The 20,401-nt window shown below is 40.9% G+C and overlaps 1 protein-coding gene and 2 non-coding genes across 3 annotated transcripts; 2 read left to right on the top strand and 1 right to left on the bottom strand.

The window, feature by feature from the left end:
• Positions 1–6,673: 6,673 nt before the first annotated feature.
• LOC112083185 lies at positions 6,674–6,779 on the top strand. Its single transcript, XR_002897484.1, has one exon. It is a non-coding gene; the product is annotated as a small nucleolar RNA R71 (small nucleolar RNA).
• A 6,527-nt stretch (positions 6,780–13,306) lies between these two features.
• Positions 13,307–13,413, bottom strand: LOC112083279. Its single transcript, XR_002897567.1, has one exon. It is a non-coding gene; the product is annotated as a small nucleolar RNA R71 (small nucleolar RNA).
• A 537-nt stretch (positions 13,414–13,950) lies between these two features.
• On the top strand, positions 13,951–15,492 carry LOC112083048. Its single transcript, XM_024150773.1, has one exon. It carries the CDS (start codon positions 13,951–13,953, stop codon positions 15,490–15,492), a length of 1,542 nt encoding a protein of 513 aa, XP_024006541.1.
• Positions 15,493–20,401: the final 4,909 nt, after the last annotated feature.

Genomic DNA, 20,401 nt, shown 5'->3' with positions numbered 1-20,401 from the left:
TTATGAGAGCCCCTTTCGGGAACCCTAAGCCCAACTCGGGATCTACTCAGACATGGCTGACGTCGACATCATCATCGGTTTTAATTAAAGTAATGAAAAACATTAAAGAAAAGAGATGAAGAATGCTTCTCTATTGAAGAACTCGGAATGAACAATCTTCTACAAAAATCGCATAAAAACGGCTAAAGGAAAAGGGTTTCTGTAAAGTATGAAGTGTGGTGTCTTAAAACGACCTAAATGACATGTATTTATAGTCTTCAATACTCCATGGTCTCTAGGGTTCCGGAATTGAGGCTGAGAATGACTTTGGGCTTCAGATATATCGGCTTTAGTTCGGAGCTTGATGGCCGCGGTCGGGAGTGACGTGACCGCGGTCGGGAGTGACGTGACCGCGGTCGGGAGTGACGTGACCGCGGTCGGGAGTGACGTGACCGCAGGGATTTGGTGTTTGGCCGCGGTCGGGAGGCTTCTGACCGTGGGAAATAGGCTGTTGGCCGCGGTCGCGTGATTTGCTGGCCGTCTTCGAGTGGCTCCGGGGCTAATGGATTATCTTGAGATCCAACCGTTGGAATGTCTCCAAACCAAGTGCATTTGAAAGCTGCTTGATTCTTCTATAAGATGTCCAATTTTGAGGGTGATCAGACGGTGAGAAGGTCTTCGTCTCTTCTAACGGTCTGCATTTATCCTAAAGAGTCTTTTTGTTCCAATTTGTGCCTCTTTATCCCAAATTACCTGAAAAGTCTTTTAAAATCCAGAAACATAGAAATCCTTTGAAAACCTTTGAAAATGGAGTAAAAACACCTGTAAAAGATATTAAAGTGATCCATAAAAATGGTCAAAATCCGGTGTTATCAACTCCCCCAGACTTAGTCTTTTGTTTGTCCTCAAACAAAACAAAGGCTAAATCTCGGCAAGAGGTTTGAAAACGCAGGAACTAAACAAAATCTCAGAGACCAAACTTCTAGACCAATATGTATCAGTATGCATCAATCGGGAATAGCCTAGAAAATTCTCACTAGCAATACAGGCATAACTAGTCCGTTATTCCGTCATGCGGAAATCTATGCACTAAGATCTAACTTCGAATCAACTAGCTCTTAACATTCATTAAAAGTCTCGGTGGTTCTCATCAAAGAAAGTCTAGGCAAGGAAATCTAGGCTAGGTGTCAAAAAGGATTATTCTAGGGGTAAGGCTAAAAGTGTTTTACGGGTCACCTGAAGATCTGGAGGATGCAGGATATTATGCAAAATCGCAAGAGAGAGTGAAGCTGTTGGTATCCACAGTTTTCAGTCACTTTCTTCTTGCCACAGATTCCTGGTCTTCTTCCTCAGGTTCTCTCCTAACTCCCCCAGACTTAGATTTTTGTAAATCTTTCAAAACCATAGCTTTTTAAACGAATAGTGGTTGCTTATTGCTCCACAAATTTCGATAATCTCAGACTCATTAGGCTTTTTGTTTTCCTCCCTCTTTTCATTCGTTTTTTTTTTTTTTGGAAAACACCTTTAGATATAGAGTCTTAGAGGGCACGAAATTACCAGTTAATATATGTCTTGTAAAGCTTCATGATGTTTCTGATACTCTTCTTTCCCAATTCCATTCAGTCCCCTTTGTGAGTGACTGAAAACTGCGTTGCTCCTCTTCTCTCCGATGTTTTTGCACATATCTGCTGATATAAACTAAAGAGAGAATGCATGAGGATTGAAAACAAGGGTCTCGGGTTAGGGTATGGTACCAGATAAAGATAAAGTGGTCATCTAGGACGACAAAGAGTAGTAAAAGTGAGGGTAAAAGACGTCCTAGATGTGTATGTCGATGCCTGCCTAAAATCAATGATGAGAAAATTAGATATCAATATTAAGTTCAAATAAAATGAGCTAGTATATCCTGTCAGAAAGAATCTCCATGAATAGAAGTCCTCTGGTGGGAGTTCGTAGTGCAAGTACTCTAGCTACCGCCTAGTCTAGTGCTAATCACAAATGAGCTACCATGCATAGTGTAGAAGTGTGCAGGTCTAAATCATCATAGTTTTGTGTCAAACATTCCTGAAAAATACTCAATGTCGAATAGGTTACATATTAAAATTTAAAAAGTGCTTGAAATTGAAAAGAAAAAGCAAGAAAATGATTAGTACGGATTGACATCCTCCCCAGACTTAAATCACACTGTCCCAAGTGTGAAAATGTTGATGAGAAGATGGTGAATAAAAGCGAAATAAAATAAGATAAGAGAAAGGAAAATGATGGTAGAACCGTGATGGTAGTGAAGTGCTGATCAATCACTCATTCTCCGATGTGTCTGCTGCGAACTGGTGCTGCTCCTGTAGGAAGGTGACAACGCGCTCAAAGCGTCGTCCCTGTCTCTCAACTCTGCGCTCCAGATCAGAATGAGTGTGCGATGATGTAGATGATGAGGTGTGACCGGTCGAAACAGATGGCTGAAAGTGAGCACGGGCCGCAGCTGCATCACGCTTCGCCTTGGCTACTATGTATTGGCCAATGGTGAATGGTAGACGAGGTACAGATGGCAGAAAATCATCGTGTTCCAGAGTCCATCGCGGACGTCCTCCGTTACACAATCTCGGGACAGATGCTGAAGGCAAGCTGACTCGGTGCTCCTCAGTGCCAGTGCAATACTTGTAACCAAACCTGTCTGGATCGAAAGCGGCACGAGAGATAGTGTGATCGCGAGAGAGATAAAGTAGATCATACCAGACATCGGGAAGTGGATCATCAGATGAGAAATCGAATCCTACATCCTGTAGTATCGCTGTAATAGCACTCCCGTAAGCTGGAGTAGCGTCCTCGCAACCATGTAAATCATGCTTCACCTTTACCATGTTCTGTGCTATGATCCAGGCAAAGCAGGCAAGTCGTGGATTGTCCATAAATGGAATCTGAAGTGTAATGAGCTCAGTCTTCAAAACACATCCCATGTTGGCTCTAGAGAAGATTGTGTGTGCTAAGAGTTTGTGCACAACTCTCACTGCTGGATGAGTAAGAAGGGCTGACTTCGATCTCCCGCTATCATAGACTCCATGACCCATCTCTCTCCACAGGTTAAAATCCGGTTCATCTTCAAGGTAAATGCCATCAGTGTATGGATTAAGAGCTTCAAAAGGCTCAGAAATGGTGAGAGAGTAAGGCTGTCCACGGATAGAGAATGACAAGATGCCATCTGATGCTCTGGGGTTCCTCCGCTTCGTGTGGTGGAGTGTAATAGTTGCTAAGAACTCACGGACTAGCTCAGGATAAGTCGGAAGGTTCAGCTCCATGTAGGATCTCAGCTTAAGTGCATCGATGTACCAGATCACATCCTCTCTGATTCCAAGCATCTCGAGTGTATGATAATCAATGCAAGGCGTGGGTTTGATGTTCAGCTTCTTGAAACGTCTTGCATAGTCCACTCTCGGGTTTGTCTCCCTCCCAATGTATCGAATCTATGGTGGCTCAGGAGCTGCTCGTGTTTCTCTTGAGTGCTGGAGCAATCTCATCACATAGTTTCTCCTTCTCCGTCTGGCTTGGATCAGCATGTACTCTCCTAGAGTAGCATCATCGGGAATGTCCTCAGAGCTGCCACCAGTGCGACGGCTCCTTCGAGATCTGGTTTGTTCCATTTTTCTGCAAAACGAAATGATTCTTGGAAAAAGAGTGAATATGGATGCTGATTTTAACACATTAAGATATGTTATACTAATACTAGTATAAAGAGATTAATTAAAACCATGAGCAAGCAGAATTGATATTGAATCAAAGAAATCAAGTAGTTCATGACTAGATTCGGATTTTTGATGTTCTCAACATAGAAATCCTCTAAAAATCGGTTTTTATCAGTAATTTCCATATAAAATATATAGATTACCCAATACTAATCACTAATCACACAAGACTTAATCAGATTCATCAATTTTTGCTGTTCCAAATTCGATTTTTATAAAGCATGTAGAATCCAAATTTCAAAATTTCAATTCCTCTTAAACTATGTGTTAAAATTGATTTTTAGATAACCTAAAAGGATAATCTATTGTTCTTAAGCTATTTCCACCATCAATAGACCAAGATTTGGGTTTTTAAAGAAAACCCTAAGTTCTAAAATCAAGTAAAAATGGCGAGTTTGAGGTTCATACCTTGCTGGAAAGAGAGATTTGATGGCAGAATTGAAATCAGCTTTGAAAAAGAGTGAGGTTTGAGCCAAGAATCTCTTAAAAAGCTTAAGAATTGAAAAAAATGTGTTCTATCTCCTAAATCTCCAAGTCTTTTGGAAGAGAAGAGAAGAAGGAGTTTTGATCCAAAAAGTGTGTTTCTTTTCTTTAAAAAGCGTTTTTGGTAGCAAAAACGGAAAATTTCTGGAAATCTTTAAGTTTATGGGAACTTACCTTTCTTGTTAGGAAAGTTTAAAACTTACGGAGGATCTTTACGGGTTTTCCGGGAATATTTCGGGAAACACTGGGAATCACCAGTAACACCAGGAATCACCAGGTAACACCGGGAATCACCAGGTAATACCGAGAATCACTAGGTAACACCGGGAAACATCGGGAATCACCAGGTAACACCGGGAAACACCGGGAATCACCAGGTAACTTTTGAAAAACGGCGGAAATCCGAGTTCCTGTCTCAACGACCAACGACCGCGGTCAGGAGACGCGCGACCGCAGTGATTGAGGGTTCGGCCGCGGTCACATTCACGGTGCCGCGGTCGATGCACCCTTGGCCGCGGGTCGATCGGTCGCGACCGCGGCTCTTCCATCTGCGGCCTTTGTCCAATCTTCTCGTCTTTGCCGGGCCGAGCAGCTAAAAACCTACCTTTTTCTTCTTGGTTTTTCTAATTTTCTGATTTTTTGTGTTTTTTTGTTTTATAAAATACCTGAAACTTAAAGCAAAAATTGTAAAAAGAAAAAGAAAACTAAAAGAAATAGTACCTAAATGGGTTGCCTCCCATTAAGCGCTTTTGTTTTAAGTCGTTTAGCTCGACGTAAGCATGAGGAATCAGACTGATTTGAATGGCACTCCACTAGATGTGCCCTTATCACTTCTGGTCACTGGAGGTTTTACTTCTTTTCCTTGAGGAGCCGTCTTCTTTCCTTTACTCTTTTTCGGACTTTAATATCGTTCAAAACCCTTTTTGTGTGTTTCAATCAGCTCCTAGATTTGGTCCTCACTAGTTTCTATTGCATTTGGTGGAATGATGATCTTGATCTTCGCAAAAACTTTCGGCTTCTCCTTCTCTTTCTCTTTTGGCTTGTTTCCTTTGCTTGGATAATCGTCTAAGATAGTCGGATAGTACCTTCTGCGGTCCACATTGAGGAAAACAGCATGCCGATTTGCGTGATCGATTACTGCTCCTACTGTAGCTAGGAATGGTCTCCCGAAAATGAGTGGCCTCTCCTTGTCCTTATCCATCTCCAGGACTTGGAAATCTGCTGGAACAATCTTGTCTCCCACTAGAATTTGTAGATCGCCCCTTCAGTATCCTTTTGAGATGAATCTCCGAAAATAACTTTAACCGTCGATGTCCTTAAGGTTTTTATGCCCAATTTTTCGGCAAATGTCTTAGACATGATGTTGACATAGGCTCCGGAATCGCATAGGCAGTCTGTAAACTTGATTCCTGAAATGAAACATTGGAAAACAAAACGTCGCGGATCATCGACTTTTGTAAGCCTTTGAAACGGTGATCGTTCAGGTACCTTAAACGGTGGCTGCTTGGGATCGATATCCTTGTACAGTGGTACAAAGATTGGGGTTTCTTCTTTCTTTCCATCGGTTCCGGCCTCTTCTTCGGGCAATGTGGTTATGGCGTTGCAAAAATTCTTAGGGTTATCTTCAACTCTTCCTGGAAGAACTCCACTTTGCCTCTTCATAGAGTCAGCTGTTTAGGCGACTTGCACATCTAGCTTTTTGACGTGCGAAGATAAAGATTCAAACTTACCATTCAGATTATTGTACATGCAGTCCACTTTCACGTTCACGTCTTTAGATGCTTTTTCGTTTGTCATAACGAGTTGGTGGATGGACTGTTCAAGTCTACCGATTTGTGAAGCTAGCTGGTTCATCGTGACTCCCTGCTGTTGTACAAATTGATTGTTAAAACCCATACCTTGGTAGTTATATGGCTGTCGCGGTTGATATGGTACTATTCCTCCAAAGTTTCCACCTTGAAACTTGTTTTTGGAAGGATTTTTTCTGAGGTGGGTAGTACTGATCTTGAGGATTCTCCACATTTGGATTGCGGTAAGAGAGATTGTTGTAATTTTCACTCCGGAAGTTGTTGTTGAAGCTATTGTTGGAGCGATTTTGATATGGCACCAGTGCTCCTACATAGTTCACATCTTCTTCTTGAAAGGCTTGATTAATGTGGTCGATATCACTAGGTCCTTCATCTTCTGCGCCATTGTTGGTCTCACAAGCATGGATTGAGCGATTGTTGCTCTTCAGAAGCTGGCTCATCATGTTCTTCAACTCAGTTATCTCCTTGTTGTCTGTTCCGGCTTGCTTCATCGATCGATCATATTCGGGACAATCATTGCTATTGGCTTGAGCCAAATTTTCGATGAGAGCTCTTCCTTGGGCTATCGTCTTTTGTCCAAAATCTCCATTGCTAGCTGTATCAAGTGAAAGTTTGTATTTTGGTTGCAAACCTCGGTAAAATGTGCTTAGCAGGCTTGATCCATGAAATCTATGGTGAGGGCAATCACGTTCATACTCCTTAAAACGCTCCCAGGCTTCATAGAAAGATTCAGTTGGCCCTTGTTGAAAGTTTGAGATCTTTGTTCTCAACTGATTCGACCTTGACTTAGTGTAGAAGTGGTTCAGGAAAGCAGTTTTACATTCTTCCCAATTAATAATCGATCCTGCAGGCAAAGATTTCAACCAACGGTGAGCTTTATCTGCTAATGAAAAAGGGAACAACTTACACTTTAAATAGTCTGGTGGAACTTGGTTTGTTCTCATCATGCTGCAGATTTCTTCAAAGAGCTCGATATGCTCCATTGGGTGTTCAGAAAGAACTCCATGGAACTGGTTTTGCTTCACCAATGAGATAATTTGAGGCTTGACTTCAAACTCATTTCGGTTCGGAAATGTACCTTGAATTGCAGATCAGTTCTGAAAATTTTGAGTAGGTGCATCAAAATCAGCTATGCGATGGTTCCTGGCTTGTCTTCGGTGTTGATTTGCTGGCGGAATAGGGAGGTTAACGCGTCCATTCGGCTGCATTCCTGGGTGGTCACCATCGGCTGCATTGATAGGTGCATCAAAGTCTTCACGCTCTTCTCTATCGCGATTCTGGTGGTTTCTTGGAGGAACCTCATCCTCCTCTCCATCTTGTCGAGCATGATCACCTCCTCTGTGATCATTCTCTTCATTTTCTCCATGTTCGGACCCGTCTTGGTCCATATTTAGAATTCGATTAATAGGATCTCCAGGCTGGTCGTCGTTAGCCATTCATTGTGTTCGTCTAAGTCTTCGAAGTTCTCTTTCGTGTCTGTCTATCTCGTCTAGAATTGGAATGTCTTCTGCAGGTCTGCGCCTGGTATTCATGCAATTCAAAGAAAAACAAAAGAAGGGAAAGATAGTTCAGAAAAACTTTAAGAAATAACTAGAGATCAGGTGTCTAGAACAGAAGTTAAAACAAGAAAATAGCAAAAGGCAGCGAAACAAATCCCCGGCAACGGCGCCAAAAACTTGATGTCGTGTCAACTGTGTGAGGGAACAAGTTTTACCCTTAACAAAACAAATGAAAGCCGCAAGTGCACAGCTAATCAGTTGTAGTATTTAGGGATCGAATCCACAATGATTTGTGTGCCTGGTATTCTTCTATGGTTTTTAACTTTATGTCTAGACTAAATTGGTTTTAAATGTTGGTTGTTTGTCACAAATTAAACTAAAAGAAAAGAAAGCAAATAAATCTATCATAGAAAGCAAGTAAAGAAATCGAATGAAAGGCAAGTAAAGCAAGTAAAATATCGAACTAAGGGAATTGAAATGCAGGTCTAAATAAGCAAATAAAAATCGATTAGTTTGTAAACTATGGCTAAAAACGCTGAGCTTTTGGGAACTCTAAGGGATCATAATAGGTTTTAACACTAAGGTAGATAGATTGGGATTGACGGATAACGATATATGGGTTCTAGAGCTAGAGTACGGCGGTATGACTACGTCACTGTCGTGATCATAACCAACTGTTTCTCGCAACACTGACCAGTAGGTTTCCACTATGGCCCTGGAAGGGAGAGAACGCAAGAGCTGCACAAGACTCGTCAATACTCACGATCTCGCCGCAGGTAGGTTTCCACTCCTACGGAAAAATCGCCTGTTTCATTCTAGGGCTGATACTTAATGAAAACTTTCGCAACACTAACTATCTAGATCAGATACTAGGTGATCAATCAAGCATACATGCAATAAGAACAAGAATAAACAGAGAACAGGTCGAAATCCCAGATCTATCAACCTAGATGTCTTAATCGATTATGAGAGCCCCTTTCGGGAACCCTAAGCCCAACTCGGGATCTACTCAGACATGGCTGAGGTCGACATCATCATCGGTTTTAATAAGAGTAATGAAAAACAGTAAAGAAAAGAGATGAAGAAAGCTTCTCTATTGAAGAACTCGGACTTGAACAAGCTTCTACAAAAATTGCATAAAAACGGCTAAAGGAAAAGGGTTTCTGTAAAGTATGAAGTGTGGTGTCTAAAAATGACTTAAATGACATGTATTTATAGTCTACAATACTCCATGGTCTCTAGGGTTCCGGAATTGAGGCTGAGAATGACTTTGGGCTTCAGATATATGGGTCTTAGTTCGGAGCTTGATGGCCACGGTCGGGAGTGATGTGACCGCGAGAATTGGTGTTTGGCCGCGGTTGGGAGGCTTCTGACCGCGGGAAATAGGCCGTTGGCCGCGGTCGCGTGACTTGCTGTCCGTCTTCGAGTGGCTCCGGGACTAATGGAATATCTTGAGATCCAACCGTTGGAATGTCTCCAAACTAAGTGCATTTGAAAGCTGGTTGATTCTTCTATAAGTTGTCCAATTTTGAGGGTGATCAGACGGTGAGAAGGTCTTCGTCTCTCCATGAGAGTTCTGACGGTCTGCATTTATCCTAAAGAGTCTTTTTGTTCCAATTTGTGCCTCTTTATCCCAAATTACCTGAAAAGTCTTTTAAAATCCGGAAACATAGAAATCCTTTGAAAACCTTTGAAAATGGAGTAAAAACACCTGTAAAAGATATTAAAGTGATCCATAAAAATGGTCAAAATCTGGTGTTATCAGCCGCGGTCAGAGTGGTCCCACCTGCGGCTCCAAATGTGTATCACTCATAGTTTGCTTCCTCTTTCTCGTACTTGGTACGAACCTCTTCAGCCTCTTTCTTTGGTAAACTAGCATCATCTGAACTCATACCAGGGTGTTGTTGTGCATCTTCATCAGGATCTTTGGGACACTTCTTAGAAAAGCTCACAATTGGCTCAATGTTGGGCATCTATTCAAATATTGTGATAATCTCCTGTGCCTTGAGCTCGAGTTTGTTCAGCCTGTGCTCGATCTCCTGAAACTCTTTGTCTGTCTTCTCTCTATACCAAGAGGCGAATTCTCTAACTTCTTTGATCTCCTGCATTGATTCGACAATATCACTTGAATTTTTTATAATGTCATACCCTTGCCTTGTCTGCTCTGCTGCGACTTGGTTGATCATCCTAGCTAGTGTTTGTGCGTCCTAGTGGGTTTTTCTTCCAAAACTCGAACATGATTGGCCAGATCATCGAATTTTCTGTTGAACTCTTCAGAGATTGAATCAATTCTCTTGAGCAGGATGTTTTCGGTGAGAATCTGCTGATTAAGGAACTGGTTTATCATTCCTTCAAGACGTCCCAAACGTTTGTTGATCCTCAAGTTGTCCTCTTGCTGATTAGGGTTCTGCGGTGGAGGATGGCAGGCGTGTGGCTCGAAATAGGTCAGAGGAGGACCATAAGGATCTTCCCGGCGTCGAGCAGGTTCTCTTTAGTGGTAGTTTGGATGATTTGGATGGCTGTATCGATCCATGTATCTAAGATCTCGAGCTTGATGTTCTTCTCTGCCTCTGGTGGCTTGAGGAGTGTTGTAAAAACCTCCCTCATAGTAAGGATTTTGATCTATAGGATCCATTTCTTCGGGAATGGAAACAAAAGAACCAAAAATGGAAATATGCAGAAAAAGGGTTCTAGAGTCGATTTACCAACCTTTCTTAGGGTTTTGGGAAAAAGAAAACGTGTGCCCTCCCCAGAAACGGCGCCAAAAACTTGATTTGTGTGTGCCACGTGAGGGTTGTCAAGTTTTACCCTAAATAAAATCAATAACCGCAAGTGCACAGCTGATCGATTGTAGTACTTAGGGATCGAATCCACAAGGAAAGAGGATCTTCCCTGCAAAAGCCTTGGAAAGAAATATAAAGTAAGGAAGTCTAGAACCAGACAATTTTTGTAAGGGTTTTGGTGGTGTCTTTAAAACGTAAAAACTAATCTTAACGAAAAAATACAGGAATTGAAATGACATAATAACTAAACTTAACGAAATCGACTAAAAACAAGAAAAACGGCTAAACCTAAGTGCTTCAGCAAAAATAGATTAAGAAAATCAAAATGATGAACTAAAGCTTAAAATAAAATCAATGTAAATCTATAGAAAAGAATGTGATGGGTTTCAGAGAAGTTTTCTATGGGGTATGAACGAGTCTATTGTCATGGACGTATGAATACGCCACTGTCGTGATCATAGACAACTATCTCTCTCAACCCTGGCCAGTAGGTTTCCACTCTGGTCCTGGAAGAGAAAAGATGCATTATGTTTAAGACTCGTCAGCATTCACAAATCGCCTATGGGTAAGTTTCCACTCCTATGTTTGTTATGTTCTCCCAAACTAGATCTGACACCGGATGAACACTTTCCTGTCACCAAGCATCTTGATCAGATTGTAGTTCATGACGCTAATCTCATGCAGTAAAAGTAAATTCAGAAGAAAATGTTCTAAGATTTGGCTTCAATAGATCATGGAATCCTCATCGAACACATAAATCCCCAATTGAAATCCCTTATACCCAACAAAAAACTACTCAGACATGATGAATAAAATAAAAAAAACATAGTATTAAAAAGTATAGCAATCATCGAAATTGAAAAAGAAAGAACAAGGGTTCAAGAGACAAGTCTCTCTCTCCCAAAACCTAAAAACAAAAGTGTAAAGTAAAATTTCTTGTAAAGTATTTTTTCTCTCCTAAAACGACCTAAATGATACGTATTTATAGTCTCCAATGCTCTCTAGTGTCTAAAGTTCCGGAATTGAGGCTGAGAAACTGATTTGGGCTTTAGAAATGGGCCTTCGAACTCGGAGTTGGCTGGCCGCGGTCGGGAAGTGCGTGGCCGCGAGGAATGGGTGCTTTGCTGCGGTCAGGAAGCCTCTGACCATGGTATGATATATCATGGTTTTTATAGTTTTTGACCATGATATAGGTCTTATTTATAGATTCTTTTTAGTGTTTTTTTTAGTCTTTTAGAGTCTTTACAGGTCCTAGGTACGTTTGGAGCTTAATTGGAGATATTTGAGCATTTTGGAGCTAAATAGATGGATTTTCGTAGAGGATGATTTCAGCTGTGCATGAGTGTCGCTCGACACTACCATCGGTGTCGCTCGACACCGAGGACCACAAAAGGAAAAACGTGATTTTATCCAATTTCTGAAGAATCTGTGAAGCCCTTAAGTCTTTAATATTTACAAAAAGGCCCAAAACGTGTTTTTAGATTTAAGAAGGGTTTTCTGCCTCCTTCATCGAAACCTTTCATTTTTTTAGACTTTCAGAGAGAAAAACTTAGTTCATCTTTACTTTTGAGAGCTTTTGGGGAGACAAGTCTGAACTCTGTTTGTTTTGAGAGAAGATTTCGAACCCCTGTTATTTATTCAATGATTTCTTATTTGCAAACTAGTCATTCATGTCTGTTGCTTCAATATTCATGTCTGAGTAGTTAGCTTGTTAGGTTTAGGGTTCTCATAAAGGATTTCATTGAATGTTAGATTAATTGATTAGTTAGGGTTCATAATCTGATTAGTTCTTCACCATAGGTTGTTCTTAAAGCTAATTCTGGACTGGCAACCTAGAACTTAGATCTTAGGTTAATTGATTGACACGAAAGTGTAATTGAATAATCTGAAAGAACCTAGGGTGAGCAAAGTAGCTATCCGCAAAGAAATTTGGTTTAGATACTTTGTGAACATATCAAACCTGCACTTAAGGCTAGTCTATATCTTTAGGATTTGCAAAGAAATTTGGGATTCTAGGATTTAGACTTAGATAATTCTCGCAACGAAAGTTGGTTAATTATAATTTCGTGATTTGAGTTCAAGAACCGCACTTAAACCTGAATCCTGACTAGTTAATTTATCTGCATTCTCTGATTTCCTGAGAAACACCCTAGACCTAATCCTTTTCCAATCGATTTACAACCGTTTTCATTGTTCTGTTGTTTTCCATTCTGTGATTTCTGCTTAGCGTAATTCAATTCTTTTAGGTCTATTGAGTGAATCTCTCGTCTCTGTGGTTCGACCCCTACATACTACAACCGCACATCTGTGCTCTTGCAGAGTAGCTCTAGGGATTAAACTTTGAGCAGATCAAGTTTTGGCGCCGTTGTCGGGGACTTGATTTTCGCCATTAGACTTAAGATCTTGAGTTTCGACTAAGTTTTCCTTAGTGTCGAGCGACACCCTTAGTGGTGTCGTGCGACACCAGTCGTTTTTGTTTGATTTTACTTTTATTTTGTTACTTACATTGTTCTTTCTCTTTGTCTCAGAAACTAGCAGAGATGGAGAACGCATTGGCATTGGTTCGTGATGATGCTGGAGTCTGGAGAGACCAAGAGGGTCATGTGTGCAATGAGAGAGGCCAGCGACTTGATGGATATGGTAACATCATCAGGACGCTGGGTGATTACAACAGGCCTGAGCAGTTTTATGCAAATCGGTCTGCGATTCGCGCTCCTGCGTTTCAATGGAATGACTTTAAGCTCAAACCTGTGTACTATACTCTTGTGGGTCAGCATCCCTTTCATGGCAATTCTCATGAGCTCCCTATGGATCACATCGAGAGGTTTGAGGACTTGGTCACCAGCATCAAATACAATGGAGTGTCCAATGATTTCCTCCTCTGCAAGCTGTTTCCTTATTCTCTTGCTGGAGAAGCAGCTAACTGGTTGAAGCAGTTGGAGCCAGGATCACTCACTACTTGGGAGGAGACCAGGAATGCCTTCCTGCACAACTTCTTCGATGATGCTAGGTCTGAGGAATTGAGAACAAAAATTTCGACATTCTCTCAAGAACCAACTGAAGCGTTCAAGGCTTCTTGGGTGCGATTCAAATCGTACCAGCGAGACTGCCCCCATCATGGCTTCAGCGATGTTCAGCTGTTGGGTATTTTCTTCAGATGTGTTGATTGGAGGTATCAAATGGCTCTTGATGCTGCAAGCAATGGGAACTTCAACACCAGATACCCTGAAGACGCTGTTATGCTTATTGAGAACTTGGCATCTAGCAATAGTACCAAGAATGCAGACTATCAGCGAAAGAAGCAGGGTGGAAACATGGATGGATCGCAGATTGCTGAGGTGAAGGCTAAGCTTGACTCTGTGCATAGCCTTCTAGTGGGTAAGAAGTCCGTCCGATACGCTGCAGAGGTTAAGAATTTTGGACCAGATGAAGCACTTCAGGAAGAGGATGTTAACTTCATCAATGGAGCTGGATTTCAGGGTCAGAGATTTGGTACTCAGCCAGGAAACATGAATTACAGTGGAAATAATCAGAGGAGTACCTTCACAGGTAATCAGAACTCTTCTGGTTATAATTCCAAACCTCAGTACCAGAATCCTACTCCAACAACAGTTTTTCAAGGAATTATGGTTCTCCTCCTCCTCAAACTCCAGATAATGAGATGAAATCTATGCTGGAACAGATCCTGAAAGGTCAGCAAAAGATTACTGTGGATTTCAATGGGAAGATTGATGCTCTGTATCTGGATCTGAATGGAAAATTCGAAGCTCTAAACACTCATGTTAAGAAGCTGGACATTCAAGTTGCTCAAACTGCTGAGGCTGTAAAAAGGCAAGAGGGATTTCTTCCTGGGAAGACTGACACCAACCCAAGACATTACTGCAGTGCCATCACGTTGAGAAGTGGTAAAAAGCTTACTCCTGAGCTTAAAAAGGGTGATCATGAGGATGAAGTCGTGGAACTGGAGGAATCTGCAGAAGATTTTGAAACTGCAGAGCCGGTGTCGAGCGACACTACCACTAGTGTCGCGCGACACCAAGTCGATGATATGAAGAAGACACCAGCAGTGACGCACGACACCAACACGGGGGTTGAGCGACACCAAGAAGCTGAGACGAAGAAGAAATTATCAGTGCCGAGCGACACCACCTCTAGTGTCGGTCGACACCAACCTGAGGGTCCGAAATCACTGCTAGTGTCGAGCAACACCACCACTAGTGTTGATCGACACCAGCCGCCATCTGAAGAAATCATCACCAAGAAGCCAAAACCAGCTGAGGAAAGAGTCTACAAACCTAAGATTCTTTACCCAAGGAGTCCTAGGAAGTCCGATCAGGAGCTAGACGATGCTAGATGCAAGGCTTTGATGGAGAAACTTGTGATTGAGATTCCTTTGGTTGATGCTGTGAAGATTAATCCTTTTCTTAGGCGTTATGTGAAGAAGATGGTGACTAATAATCTGACTCATGAGGAAGGAGTGATGATGATTTCTGAACAGGTCAGTTCTGTGATTCAGAATAAGATTCCAAAGAAGCTCTCGGACCCAGGAAGCTTTGTTTTGGACTGCTCTATATTCTCAGAGAGGTTCAAGAGATCGCTGTGTGATCTTGGTTCGAGTGTCAACCTCATGCCATACTCTTTAGCTGTTAACCTTGGGATGACTGACTTCAAGCCAACTAAGATCTCTCTAATCCTAGCAGATCGATCTAAAAGAATCCCAAAAGGTGTCTTGGAGGATGTTCCAATTAAAGTTGGTGATTGCATAATTCCTACAGATTTCGTGGTTCTGGAATATGGAGAGGAACCCAAAGATCCTCTTATCCTGGGAAGATCATTTTTAGCTACAGCTGGAGCGGTGATTGATGTCAAGCATGGTAACCTTGATCTCCACCTGGGAGATACAATCATGAGCTTCAAGATGGAGAAGCTGAAGGATCCAACCATAGATGGTCAGACATTCCAAGTCAGTGTAATACCTGAAGTGATAGTTGGAGATCAGAACGTGTTTGATGCTGAGAAGGTGAGAGATCAACCTGAGTTGACAAAAGCGTCTACAGAACCAGTGACTGCTGTTGATCAGGAAGCTCAAAACATTTCACTCCATTCATCTCCACCAAAGCAAAGGTATGCACCTCTTGAGCCTAATCCTAATTCTTGTGATATCATCAAAACTGATTTGAAAGATGCAGACTCTGTCTCATGACGCAAGCTACGAGATTATCGTAGAGCACTTGGTTTTTCGATTGACGATATTGCAGGAAATAGGTTAAAGCGGTCCAAACACAGATCTCACCATAGTGCTATTCCTGCATTCCTTGGACGACCTCATGCGCACAACGCTTACACACCACCATGGATGAGACGACTTTCACAGAGGCATTTGTTACCACTGTCTGATCCACCAGATGCATAGTACATCCGCCAAGTCAAGCTAATGACTTAAAACAAGCGCTTAGTGGGAGGCCACCCACTGGTAAGTCTGTACATAAGTTGTCTTCTTCTTTTTCGTTTTTGTTTTTTGTTTTTTGTGTTTTAGGTGTGGCAGATACGAAGTGGTTGGTGTCGAGCGACACCACCATCAGTATCGGTCGACACCAGTAAAAAAAATAAAAATAAAAAAATAAAAAAATGTTGGCAAACCGGAACCGGACCAGTGACGATTCTAAACCGGAACAAGAAACAGACCAGTGTCGAGACGCAGAGCATTGGTGTCGCTCGACACTACCAATGGTGTCGCTCGACACCGCCTAACAGATTTCACTCAATGTCGCTCAAAATGAGTACTTGTGTCGACCTAAGCATGGTGTCACTCGACACTATGCTGTGTGTCGGTCGACACCAACCGAGAGGTAATGTATTCTCGCCGTAACCATAAATCTTTTCAGTTCCATTCCCGTCTTTTACCAACTTTGGACTCGATAACACTGGGGACAGTGTTGTTTAAGTATGGGGGAGGTAATTGCTGACATTGTGTTCGTTTTTCTTAGAGTCAGTCGTGTCAAATTGTTTTTGAGTCAAAACCTGTTGGAGATTATGATGCTTTTCTTGGAATTATTGTGCTGACCTTTCATCTAAGTGACCACTGCTGCAGATTCAGTCTAGATCCGACTAATGAAAAATCCTAAGGCTGACCAGTTGACTAGAGGCGTTCATGTTTCCAATAGAATCCACTAACCTGAGCTAATTTCTGAACTCTTTCTTTTACCTCATTGATGTGACTGATGTTCATAGAGTTTGATTCCTCGTTCATACTTAACAAATGAAAGCCTGTGTGAAATTTAATGTTGGTGTTTCTCTCTCTGTGACGAGCTAAAAGGTGAAGAAGAAGAAGAAGAAAGAAAAAGGCGAAAAGATTGAAATGATTTTCGCTTAAAAGTGAAGGGTTAGGAAAATTTCCAAGGATCCCATTATTTCATTTCTAAGTTGGAATGATCACACAAAGGAAGGAAGCGAGGGGTAGGAAAGTTTCCTATGACCCCACTATTCGCTGAAAACCTTTGATACAAGGTAAGGGGACAACTCGGGGACTTGATGGCAAACACCATCAGTACTCGCAGCTTTACCCTTATCAAGTATATGCCATTAAAAAAAAAGGTGGATGAGTGTGCGAAAGGAATAAGTCTGGGGGAAAGAAAAGTACCAAAGTGTGTATGGCTGATTTGTTTGAGTATAGTACGGGAAAGAATCTGGAAGGTTCTTGGCATTGGAATCATCAGTGAGATCCAGCGATGAGGGTTTATGGATAATGTTGTGGAATTTTGGATTTAATTTGGGAAGCTGTGAATGTCTGCGGAAAAGTACATGGTGGTTCGATTTGGAATGATGAAGCAGTGTTTGAGTTGCAGGGTGATTGGTCAATAGCGATGTTTCAATGAAAAGTTGAGTCTCCGTGTTTTCAAACCTCTTTCTCTTATTTAGTATTATGTTTGCTTGAGGGCAAACAAATGCTAAGTCTGGGGGAGTTGATATATCATGGTTTTTATGGTTTTTGACCATGATATAGGTCTTATTTATAGATTCTTTTTAGTGTTTTTCGAGTCTTTTGGAGTCTTTACAGGTCCTAGGTACGTTTGGAGCTTAATTGGAGATATTTGAGCATTTTGGAGCTAAATGGATGGATTTTCGTAAAGGATGATTTCAGCTGTGCATGAGTGTCGCTCGACACTACCATCGGTGTCGCTCGACACCGAGGACCACAAAAGGAAAAACGTGATTTTATCCAATTTCTGAAGAATCTGTGAAGCCCTTAAGTCTTTAACTTTGAGCAGATCAAACTACAAATACTAGAAAAACGTAATAAAAGTACTTGAAAGCAATAAAAAACATAGAAAAAGTATTTCAAAAATGATCCATAAAAGTTGTCAAAATACGGTGTTATCAGTTGCTCTGCCTCCTTCTACTCCGCCTCTTTCAGCTCCGCCTCATTCAGCTCCGCCTCATTCATCTCTGGCTCTTTCTACTCCGCCTCGTTCTGCTCTGCCTCCTTCTGCTACAGCTCCTTCTGCTCTGGCTCCTTCTGCTTCTTCTTCGGCTTCTGCTTCGGCTGCTTCTTCTTTGGCTGTTTCTGCTTCCTCGCTTTCTCAGTTTTCACCATACTTTCAAGTTTCTCTCCACCTTGTTCATGTTCATGTTCTACATCATTTCGTCAAACTTCTCCTTCCTCATCTCCTGGTCCTTCCCTTTCTCTTCTTGTCTCTTTTACATATTGTTCTACAGAGCAGAGTCTTGTATCAATGCCATCCATCCGGGCACTGATTCGGAGAAACTGAGCGTCCATACGCTTCTGCAAGCTATGAAGTTGTTCCACCAATCCAAAAGGCACCACATTCTCCGTCCCCACATTTTTTTAGCCGTTGTAGGATGGTTTATCCACACCTTATTATCTCGGGCATCAACATCAATCTTGCATATCTCTTCCCAGAATATCGGCTTCTTTTCCTCAACTAAACGCCACGTCCAATTTTCAGGAACGATATCACCGAAATCATCCTCTTCATTCCTCTCCATGACTCCAGCAAGCATAATTACCTCATCCTCAGATAGTTGCAATATACTATCGATGACCCTAGTGTTACCCATTGTTTTATAGAGTTCCGACAAAGGGAAAACTTTTAGGGTGAATAGTTGGAACTTATGCATGCACATCCGGGGACAATCCCTCTCTGCTCCTCTAACATCTTCTCTGTATTTATTTTTCAGACATGGGATGGCCTCAAAAGCTAGCAACTACACATAAACCGAATAAATTACAGTTAAGCTCATAGTTTTACATACTTACAAATTCTTTATAATGTGATATACCCCCAAGGGAGTAACAAAGCTTGGAAATGTCCAGCTATCTGTTTCGACGACCCCATTGAAATGCCTCATTGTGTGCTCAATCTCCTTCATATTTACATCGAATGAATACCTACCCAAAGGAAACCTTTTACAAGCCTCGAGATCATCCACAATCCTCAGGAATAAAGGGTCAACAGATGGTGCTCCCTTACCGGTTTTCGTTTTCCCACTAATTATAGAGGATAAGAAGTAGGCAACACACATATTCAACCAATCAGGATGATCTAGCCCTCGCATCGACCCTACCTTTTTCTCAATGGCAGCAAGGGAGGGGACAGTTTCCTTGAAATATCTATTCTTAAACAAAAAACTTCATATGCTCTCATAGTTCTCTGGGTATGGTAGACAGTTTAATCCACACAAAAGGGCATGCTCTCTAAGGGAATAGTGATTTGGTACGCCATTCACTACAACCAAGTTTTCCTCTTCTTATTTGTGTTTGTTGTCCGAAGAAGAAGCGACCACATTCCCATCATTTTGTGTGTTGTGTCCTCATGCATGGCCCTATGCATATGCCAAAAGTGCTTGAACTGTGGATGTTCTGTAAATCATATCAGCTCATGGGGTTCAAGGTCTAGGGACTCCAATTTTGCAATAGCTTTGTGGATATAACATCTTGTTCCCAGCTTTATTGCATTATGATACTGACTAGACTCGAAGAACATTTCACGGGTGGCAATGGCTGGTTCTCCTCCTCCTCAGCCTCAATTTCCGTATTTTCAGTAGTGTTCTGCCACAACACTATCTGATTATTATCTGTCTCTGAAGCAACTCTTTCTACTATTTTCTCCTGCGACGATTCGGAATCTAAGTACAGTTCTTGTCTAGCATATCTAAACACTTTTTCGATACCATTCATGATTCCTATTTTGTAATTACAAACCGAATAGAGAACATATAAATCAAATTTGGTTTTTACACAAAATCGAGTTCAAATCTACAAAGTTATCTAAATAGAAATTAGAAATCAGAGGACGAAGACGAACGAACCTGATTTAGCGTTGATTCAGACAGATAGTAGCAAATCACTCATAGTTGTCCCAGAGAATATTAGACGAAGACGACAACGAGAAGACGATTTCAAAATTTGATTTTTTTAAAAAAAATTTACAAGTATAATTACTATTTAGGGTTTGACTTACCACAATTTTGACCGAAAATCCGATTTCTTTGGATTCAACCTGATATGACAGACTATATGTATATCTTCATGGTTGGGTTCATAAATATGAAATTTTACTAAAAATCCTCAAGTCTTCGACCGTTTTTCTGTGTTTTTCTTCTTTTCAAATAATTTTTTTAAAAAAATAAATATTATGACGAGAAGATATGAGAAATTTTTTAATGCGGAAGAAATACGTGAGATTATTTTGTATATTACAAATTTAATAAAAAAATTTAATCTACATTTTTGTTTTAATCTACATTTGCTTATTAGTATCTTATATATAAAAGAGGATCAACTCTCTCTATATGGGTGACACCTCATCATTTTCGATTTATATGGAGATGACATTTGTCACATTTTCTTTAAAAAAATAATTAATAAATTTTTAATATTAAATTTTAACCATTTCAAAAAAAAAAAAATTATTGTTTCTTAAATAACATTTATGTAGATATTAAATAAGAATTTATGTTATACTTAATTAAAAATACTGATGAATTCTTTCAAAGAAAATGAAAATTTTTTTTTATTGACTCTTAAATAACATTTATATATTAAACAAGAATTTATGTATTAAACAATAATTTATATTATAATTAATTAA

This window comes from Eutrema salsugineum, unplaced genomic scaffold (assembly GCF_000478725.1).
Source record: "Eutrema salsugineum unplaced genomic scaffold, Eutsalg1_0 scaffold_7, whole genome shotgun sequence".
Classification (NCBI taxonomy): domain Eukaryota; kingdom Viridiplantae; phylum Streptophyta; class Magnoliopsida; order Brassicales; family Brassicaceae; genus Eutrema; species Eutrema salsugineum.
The sequence above is the reverse complement of the archived record's forward strand: the minus strand, read 5'-3'. Positions and strand labels throughout refer to the sequence as shown.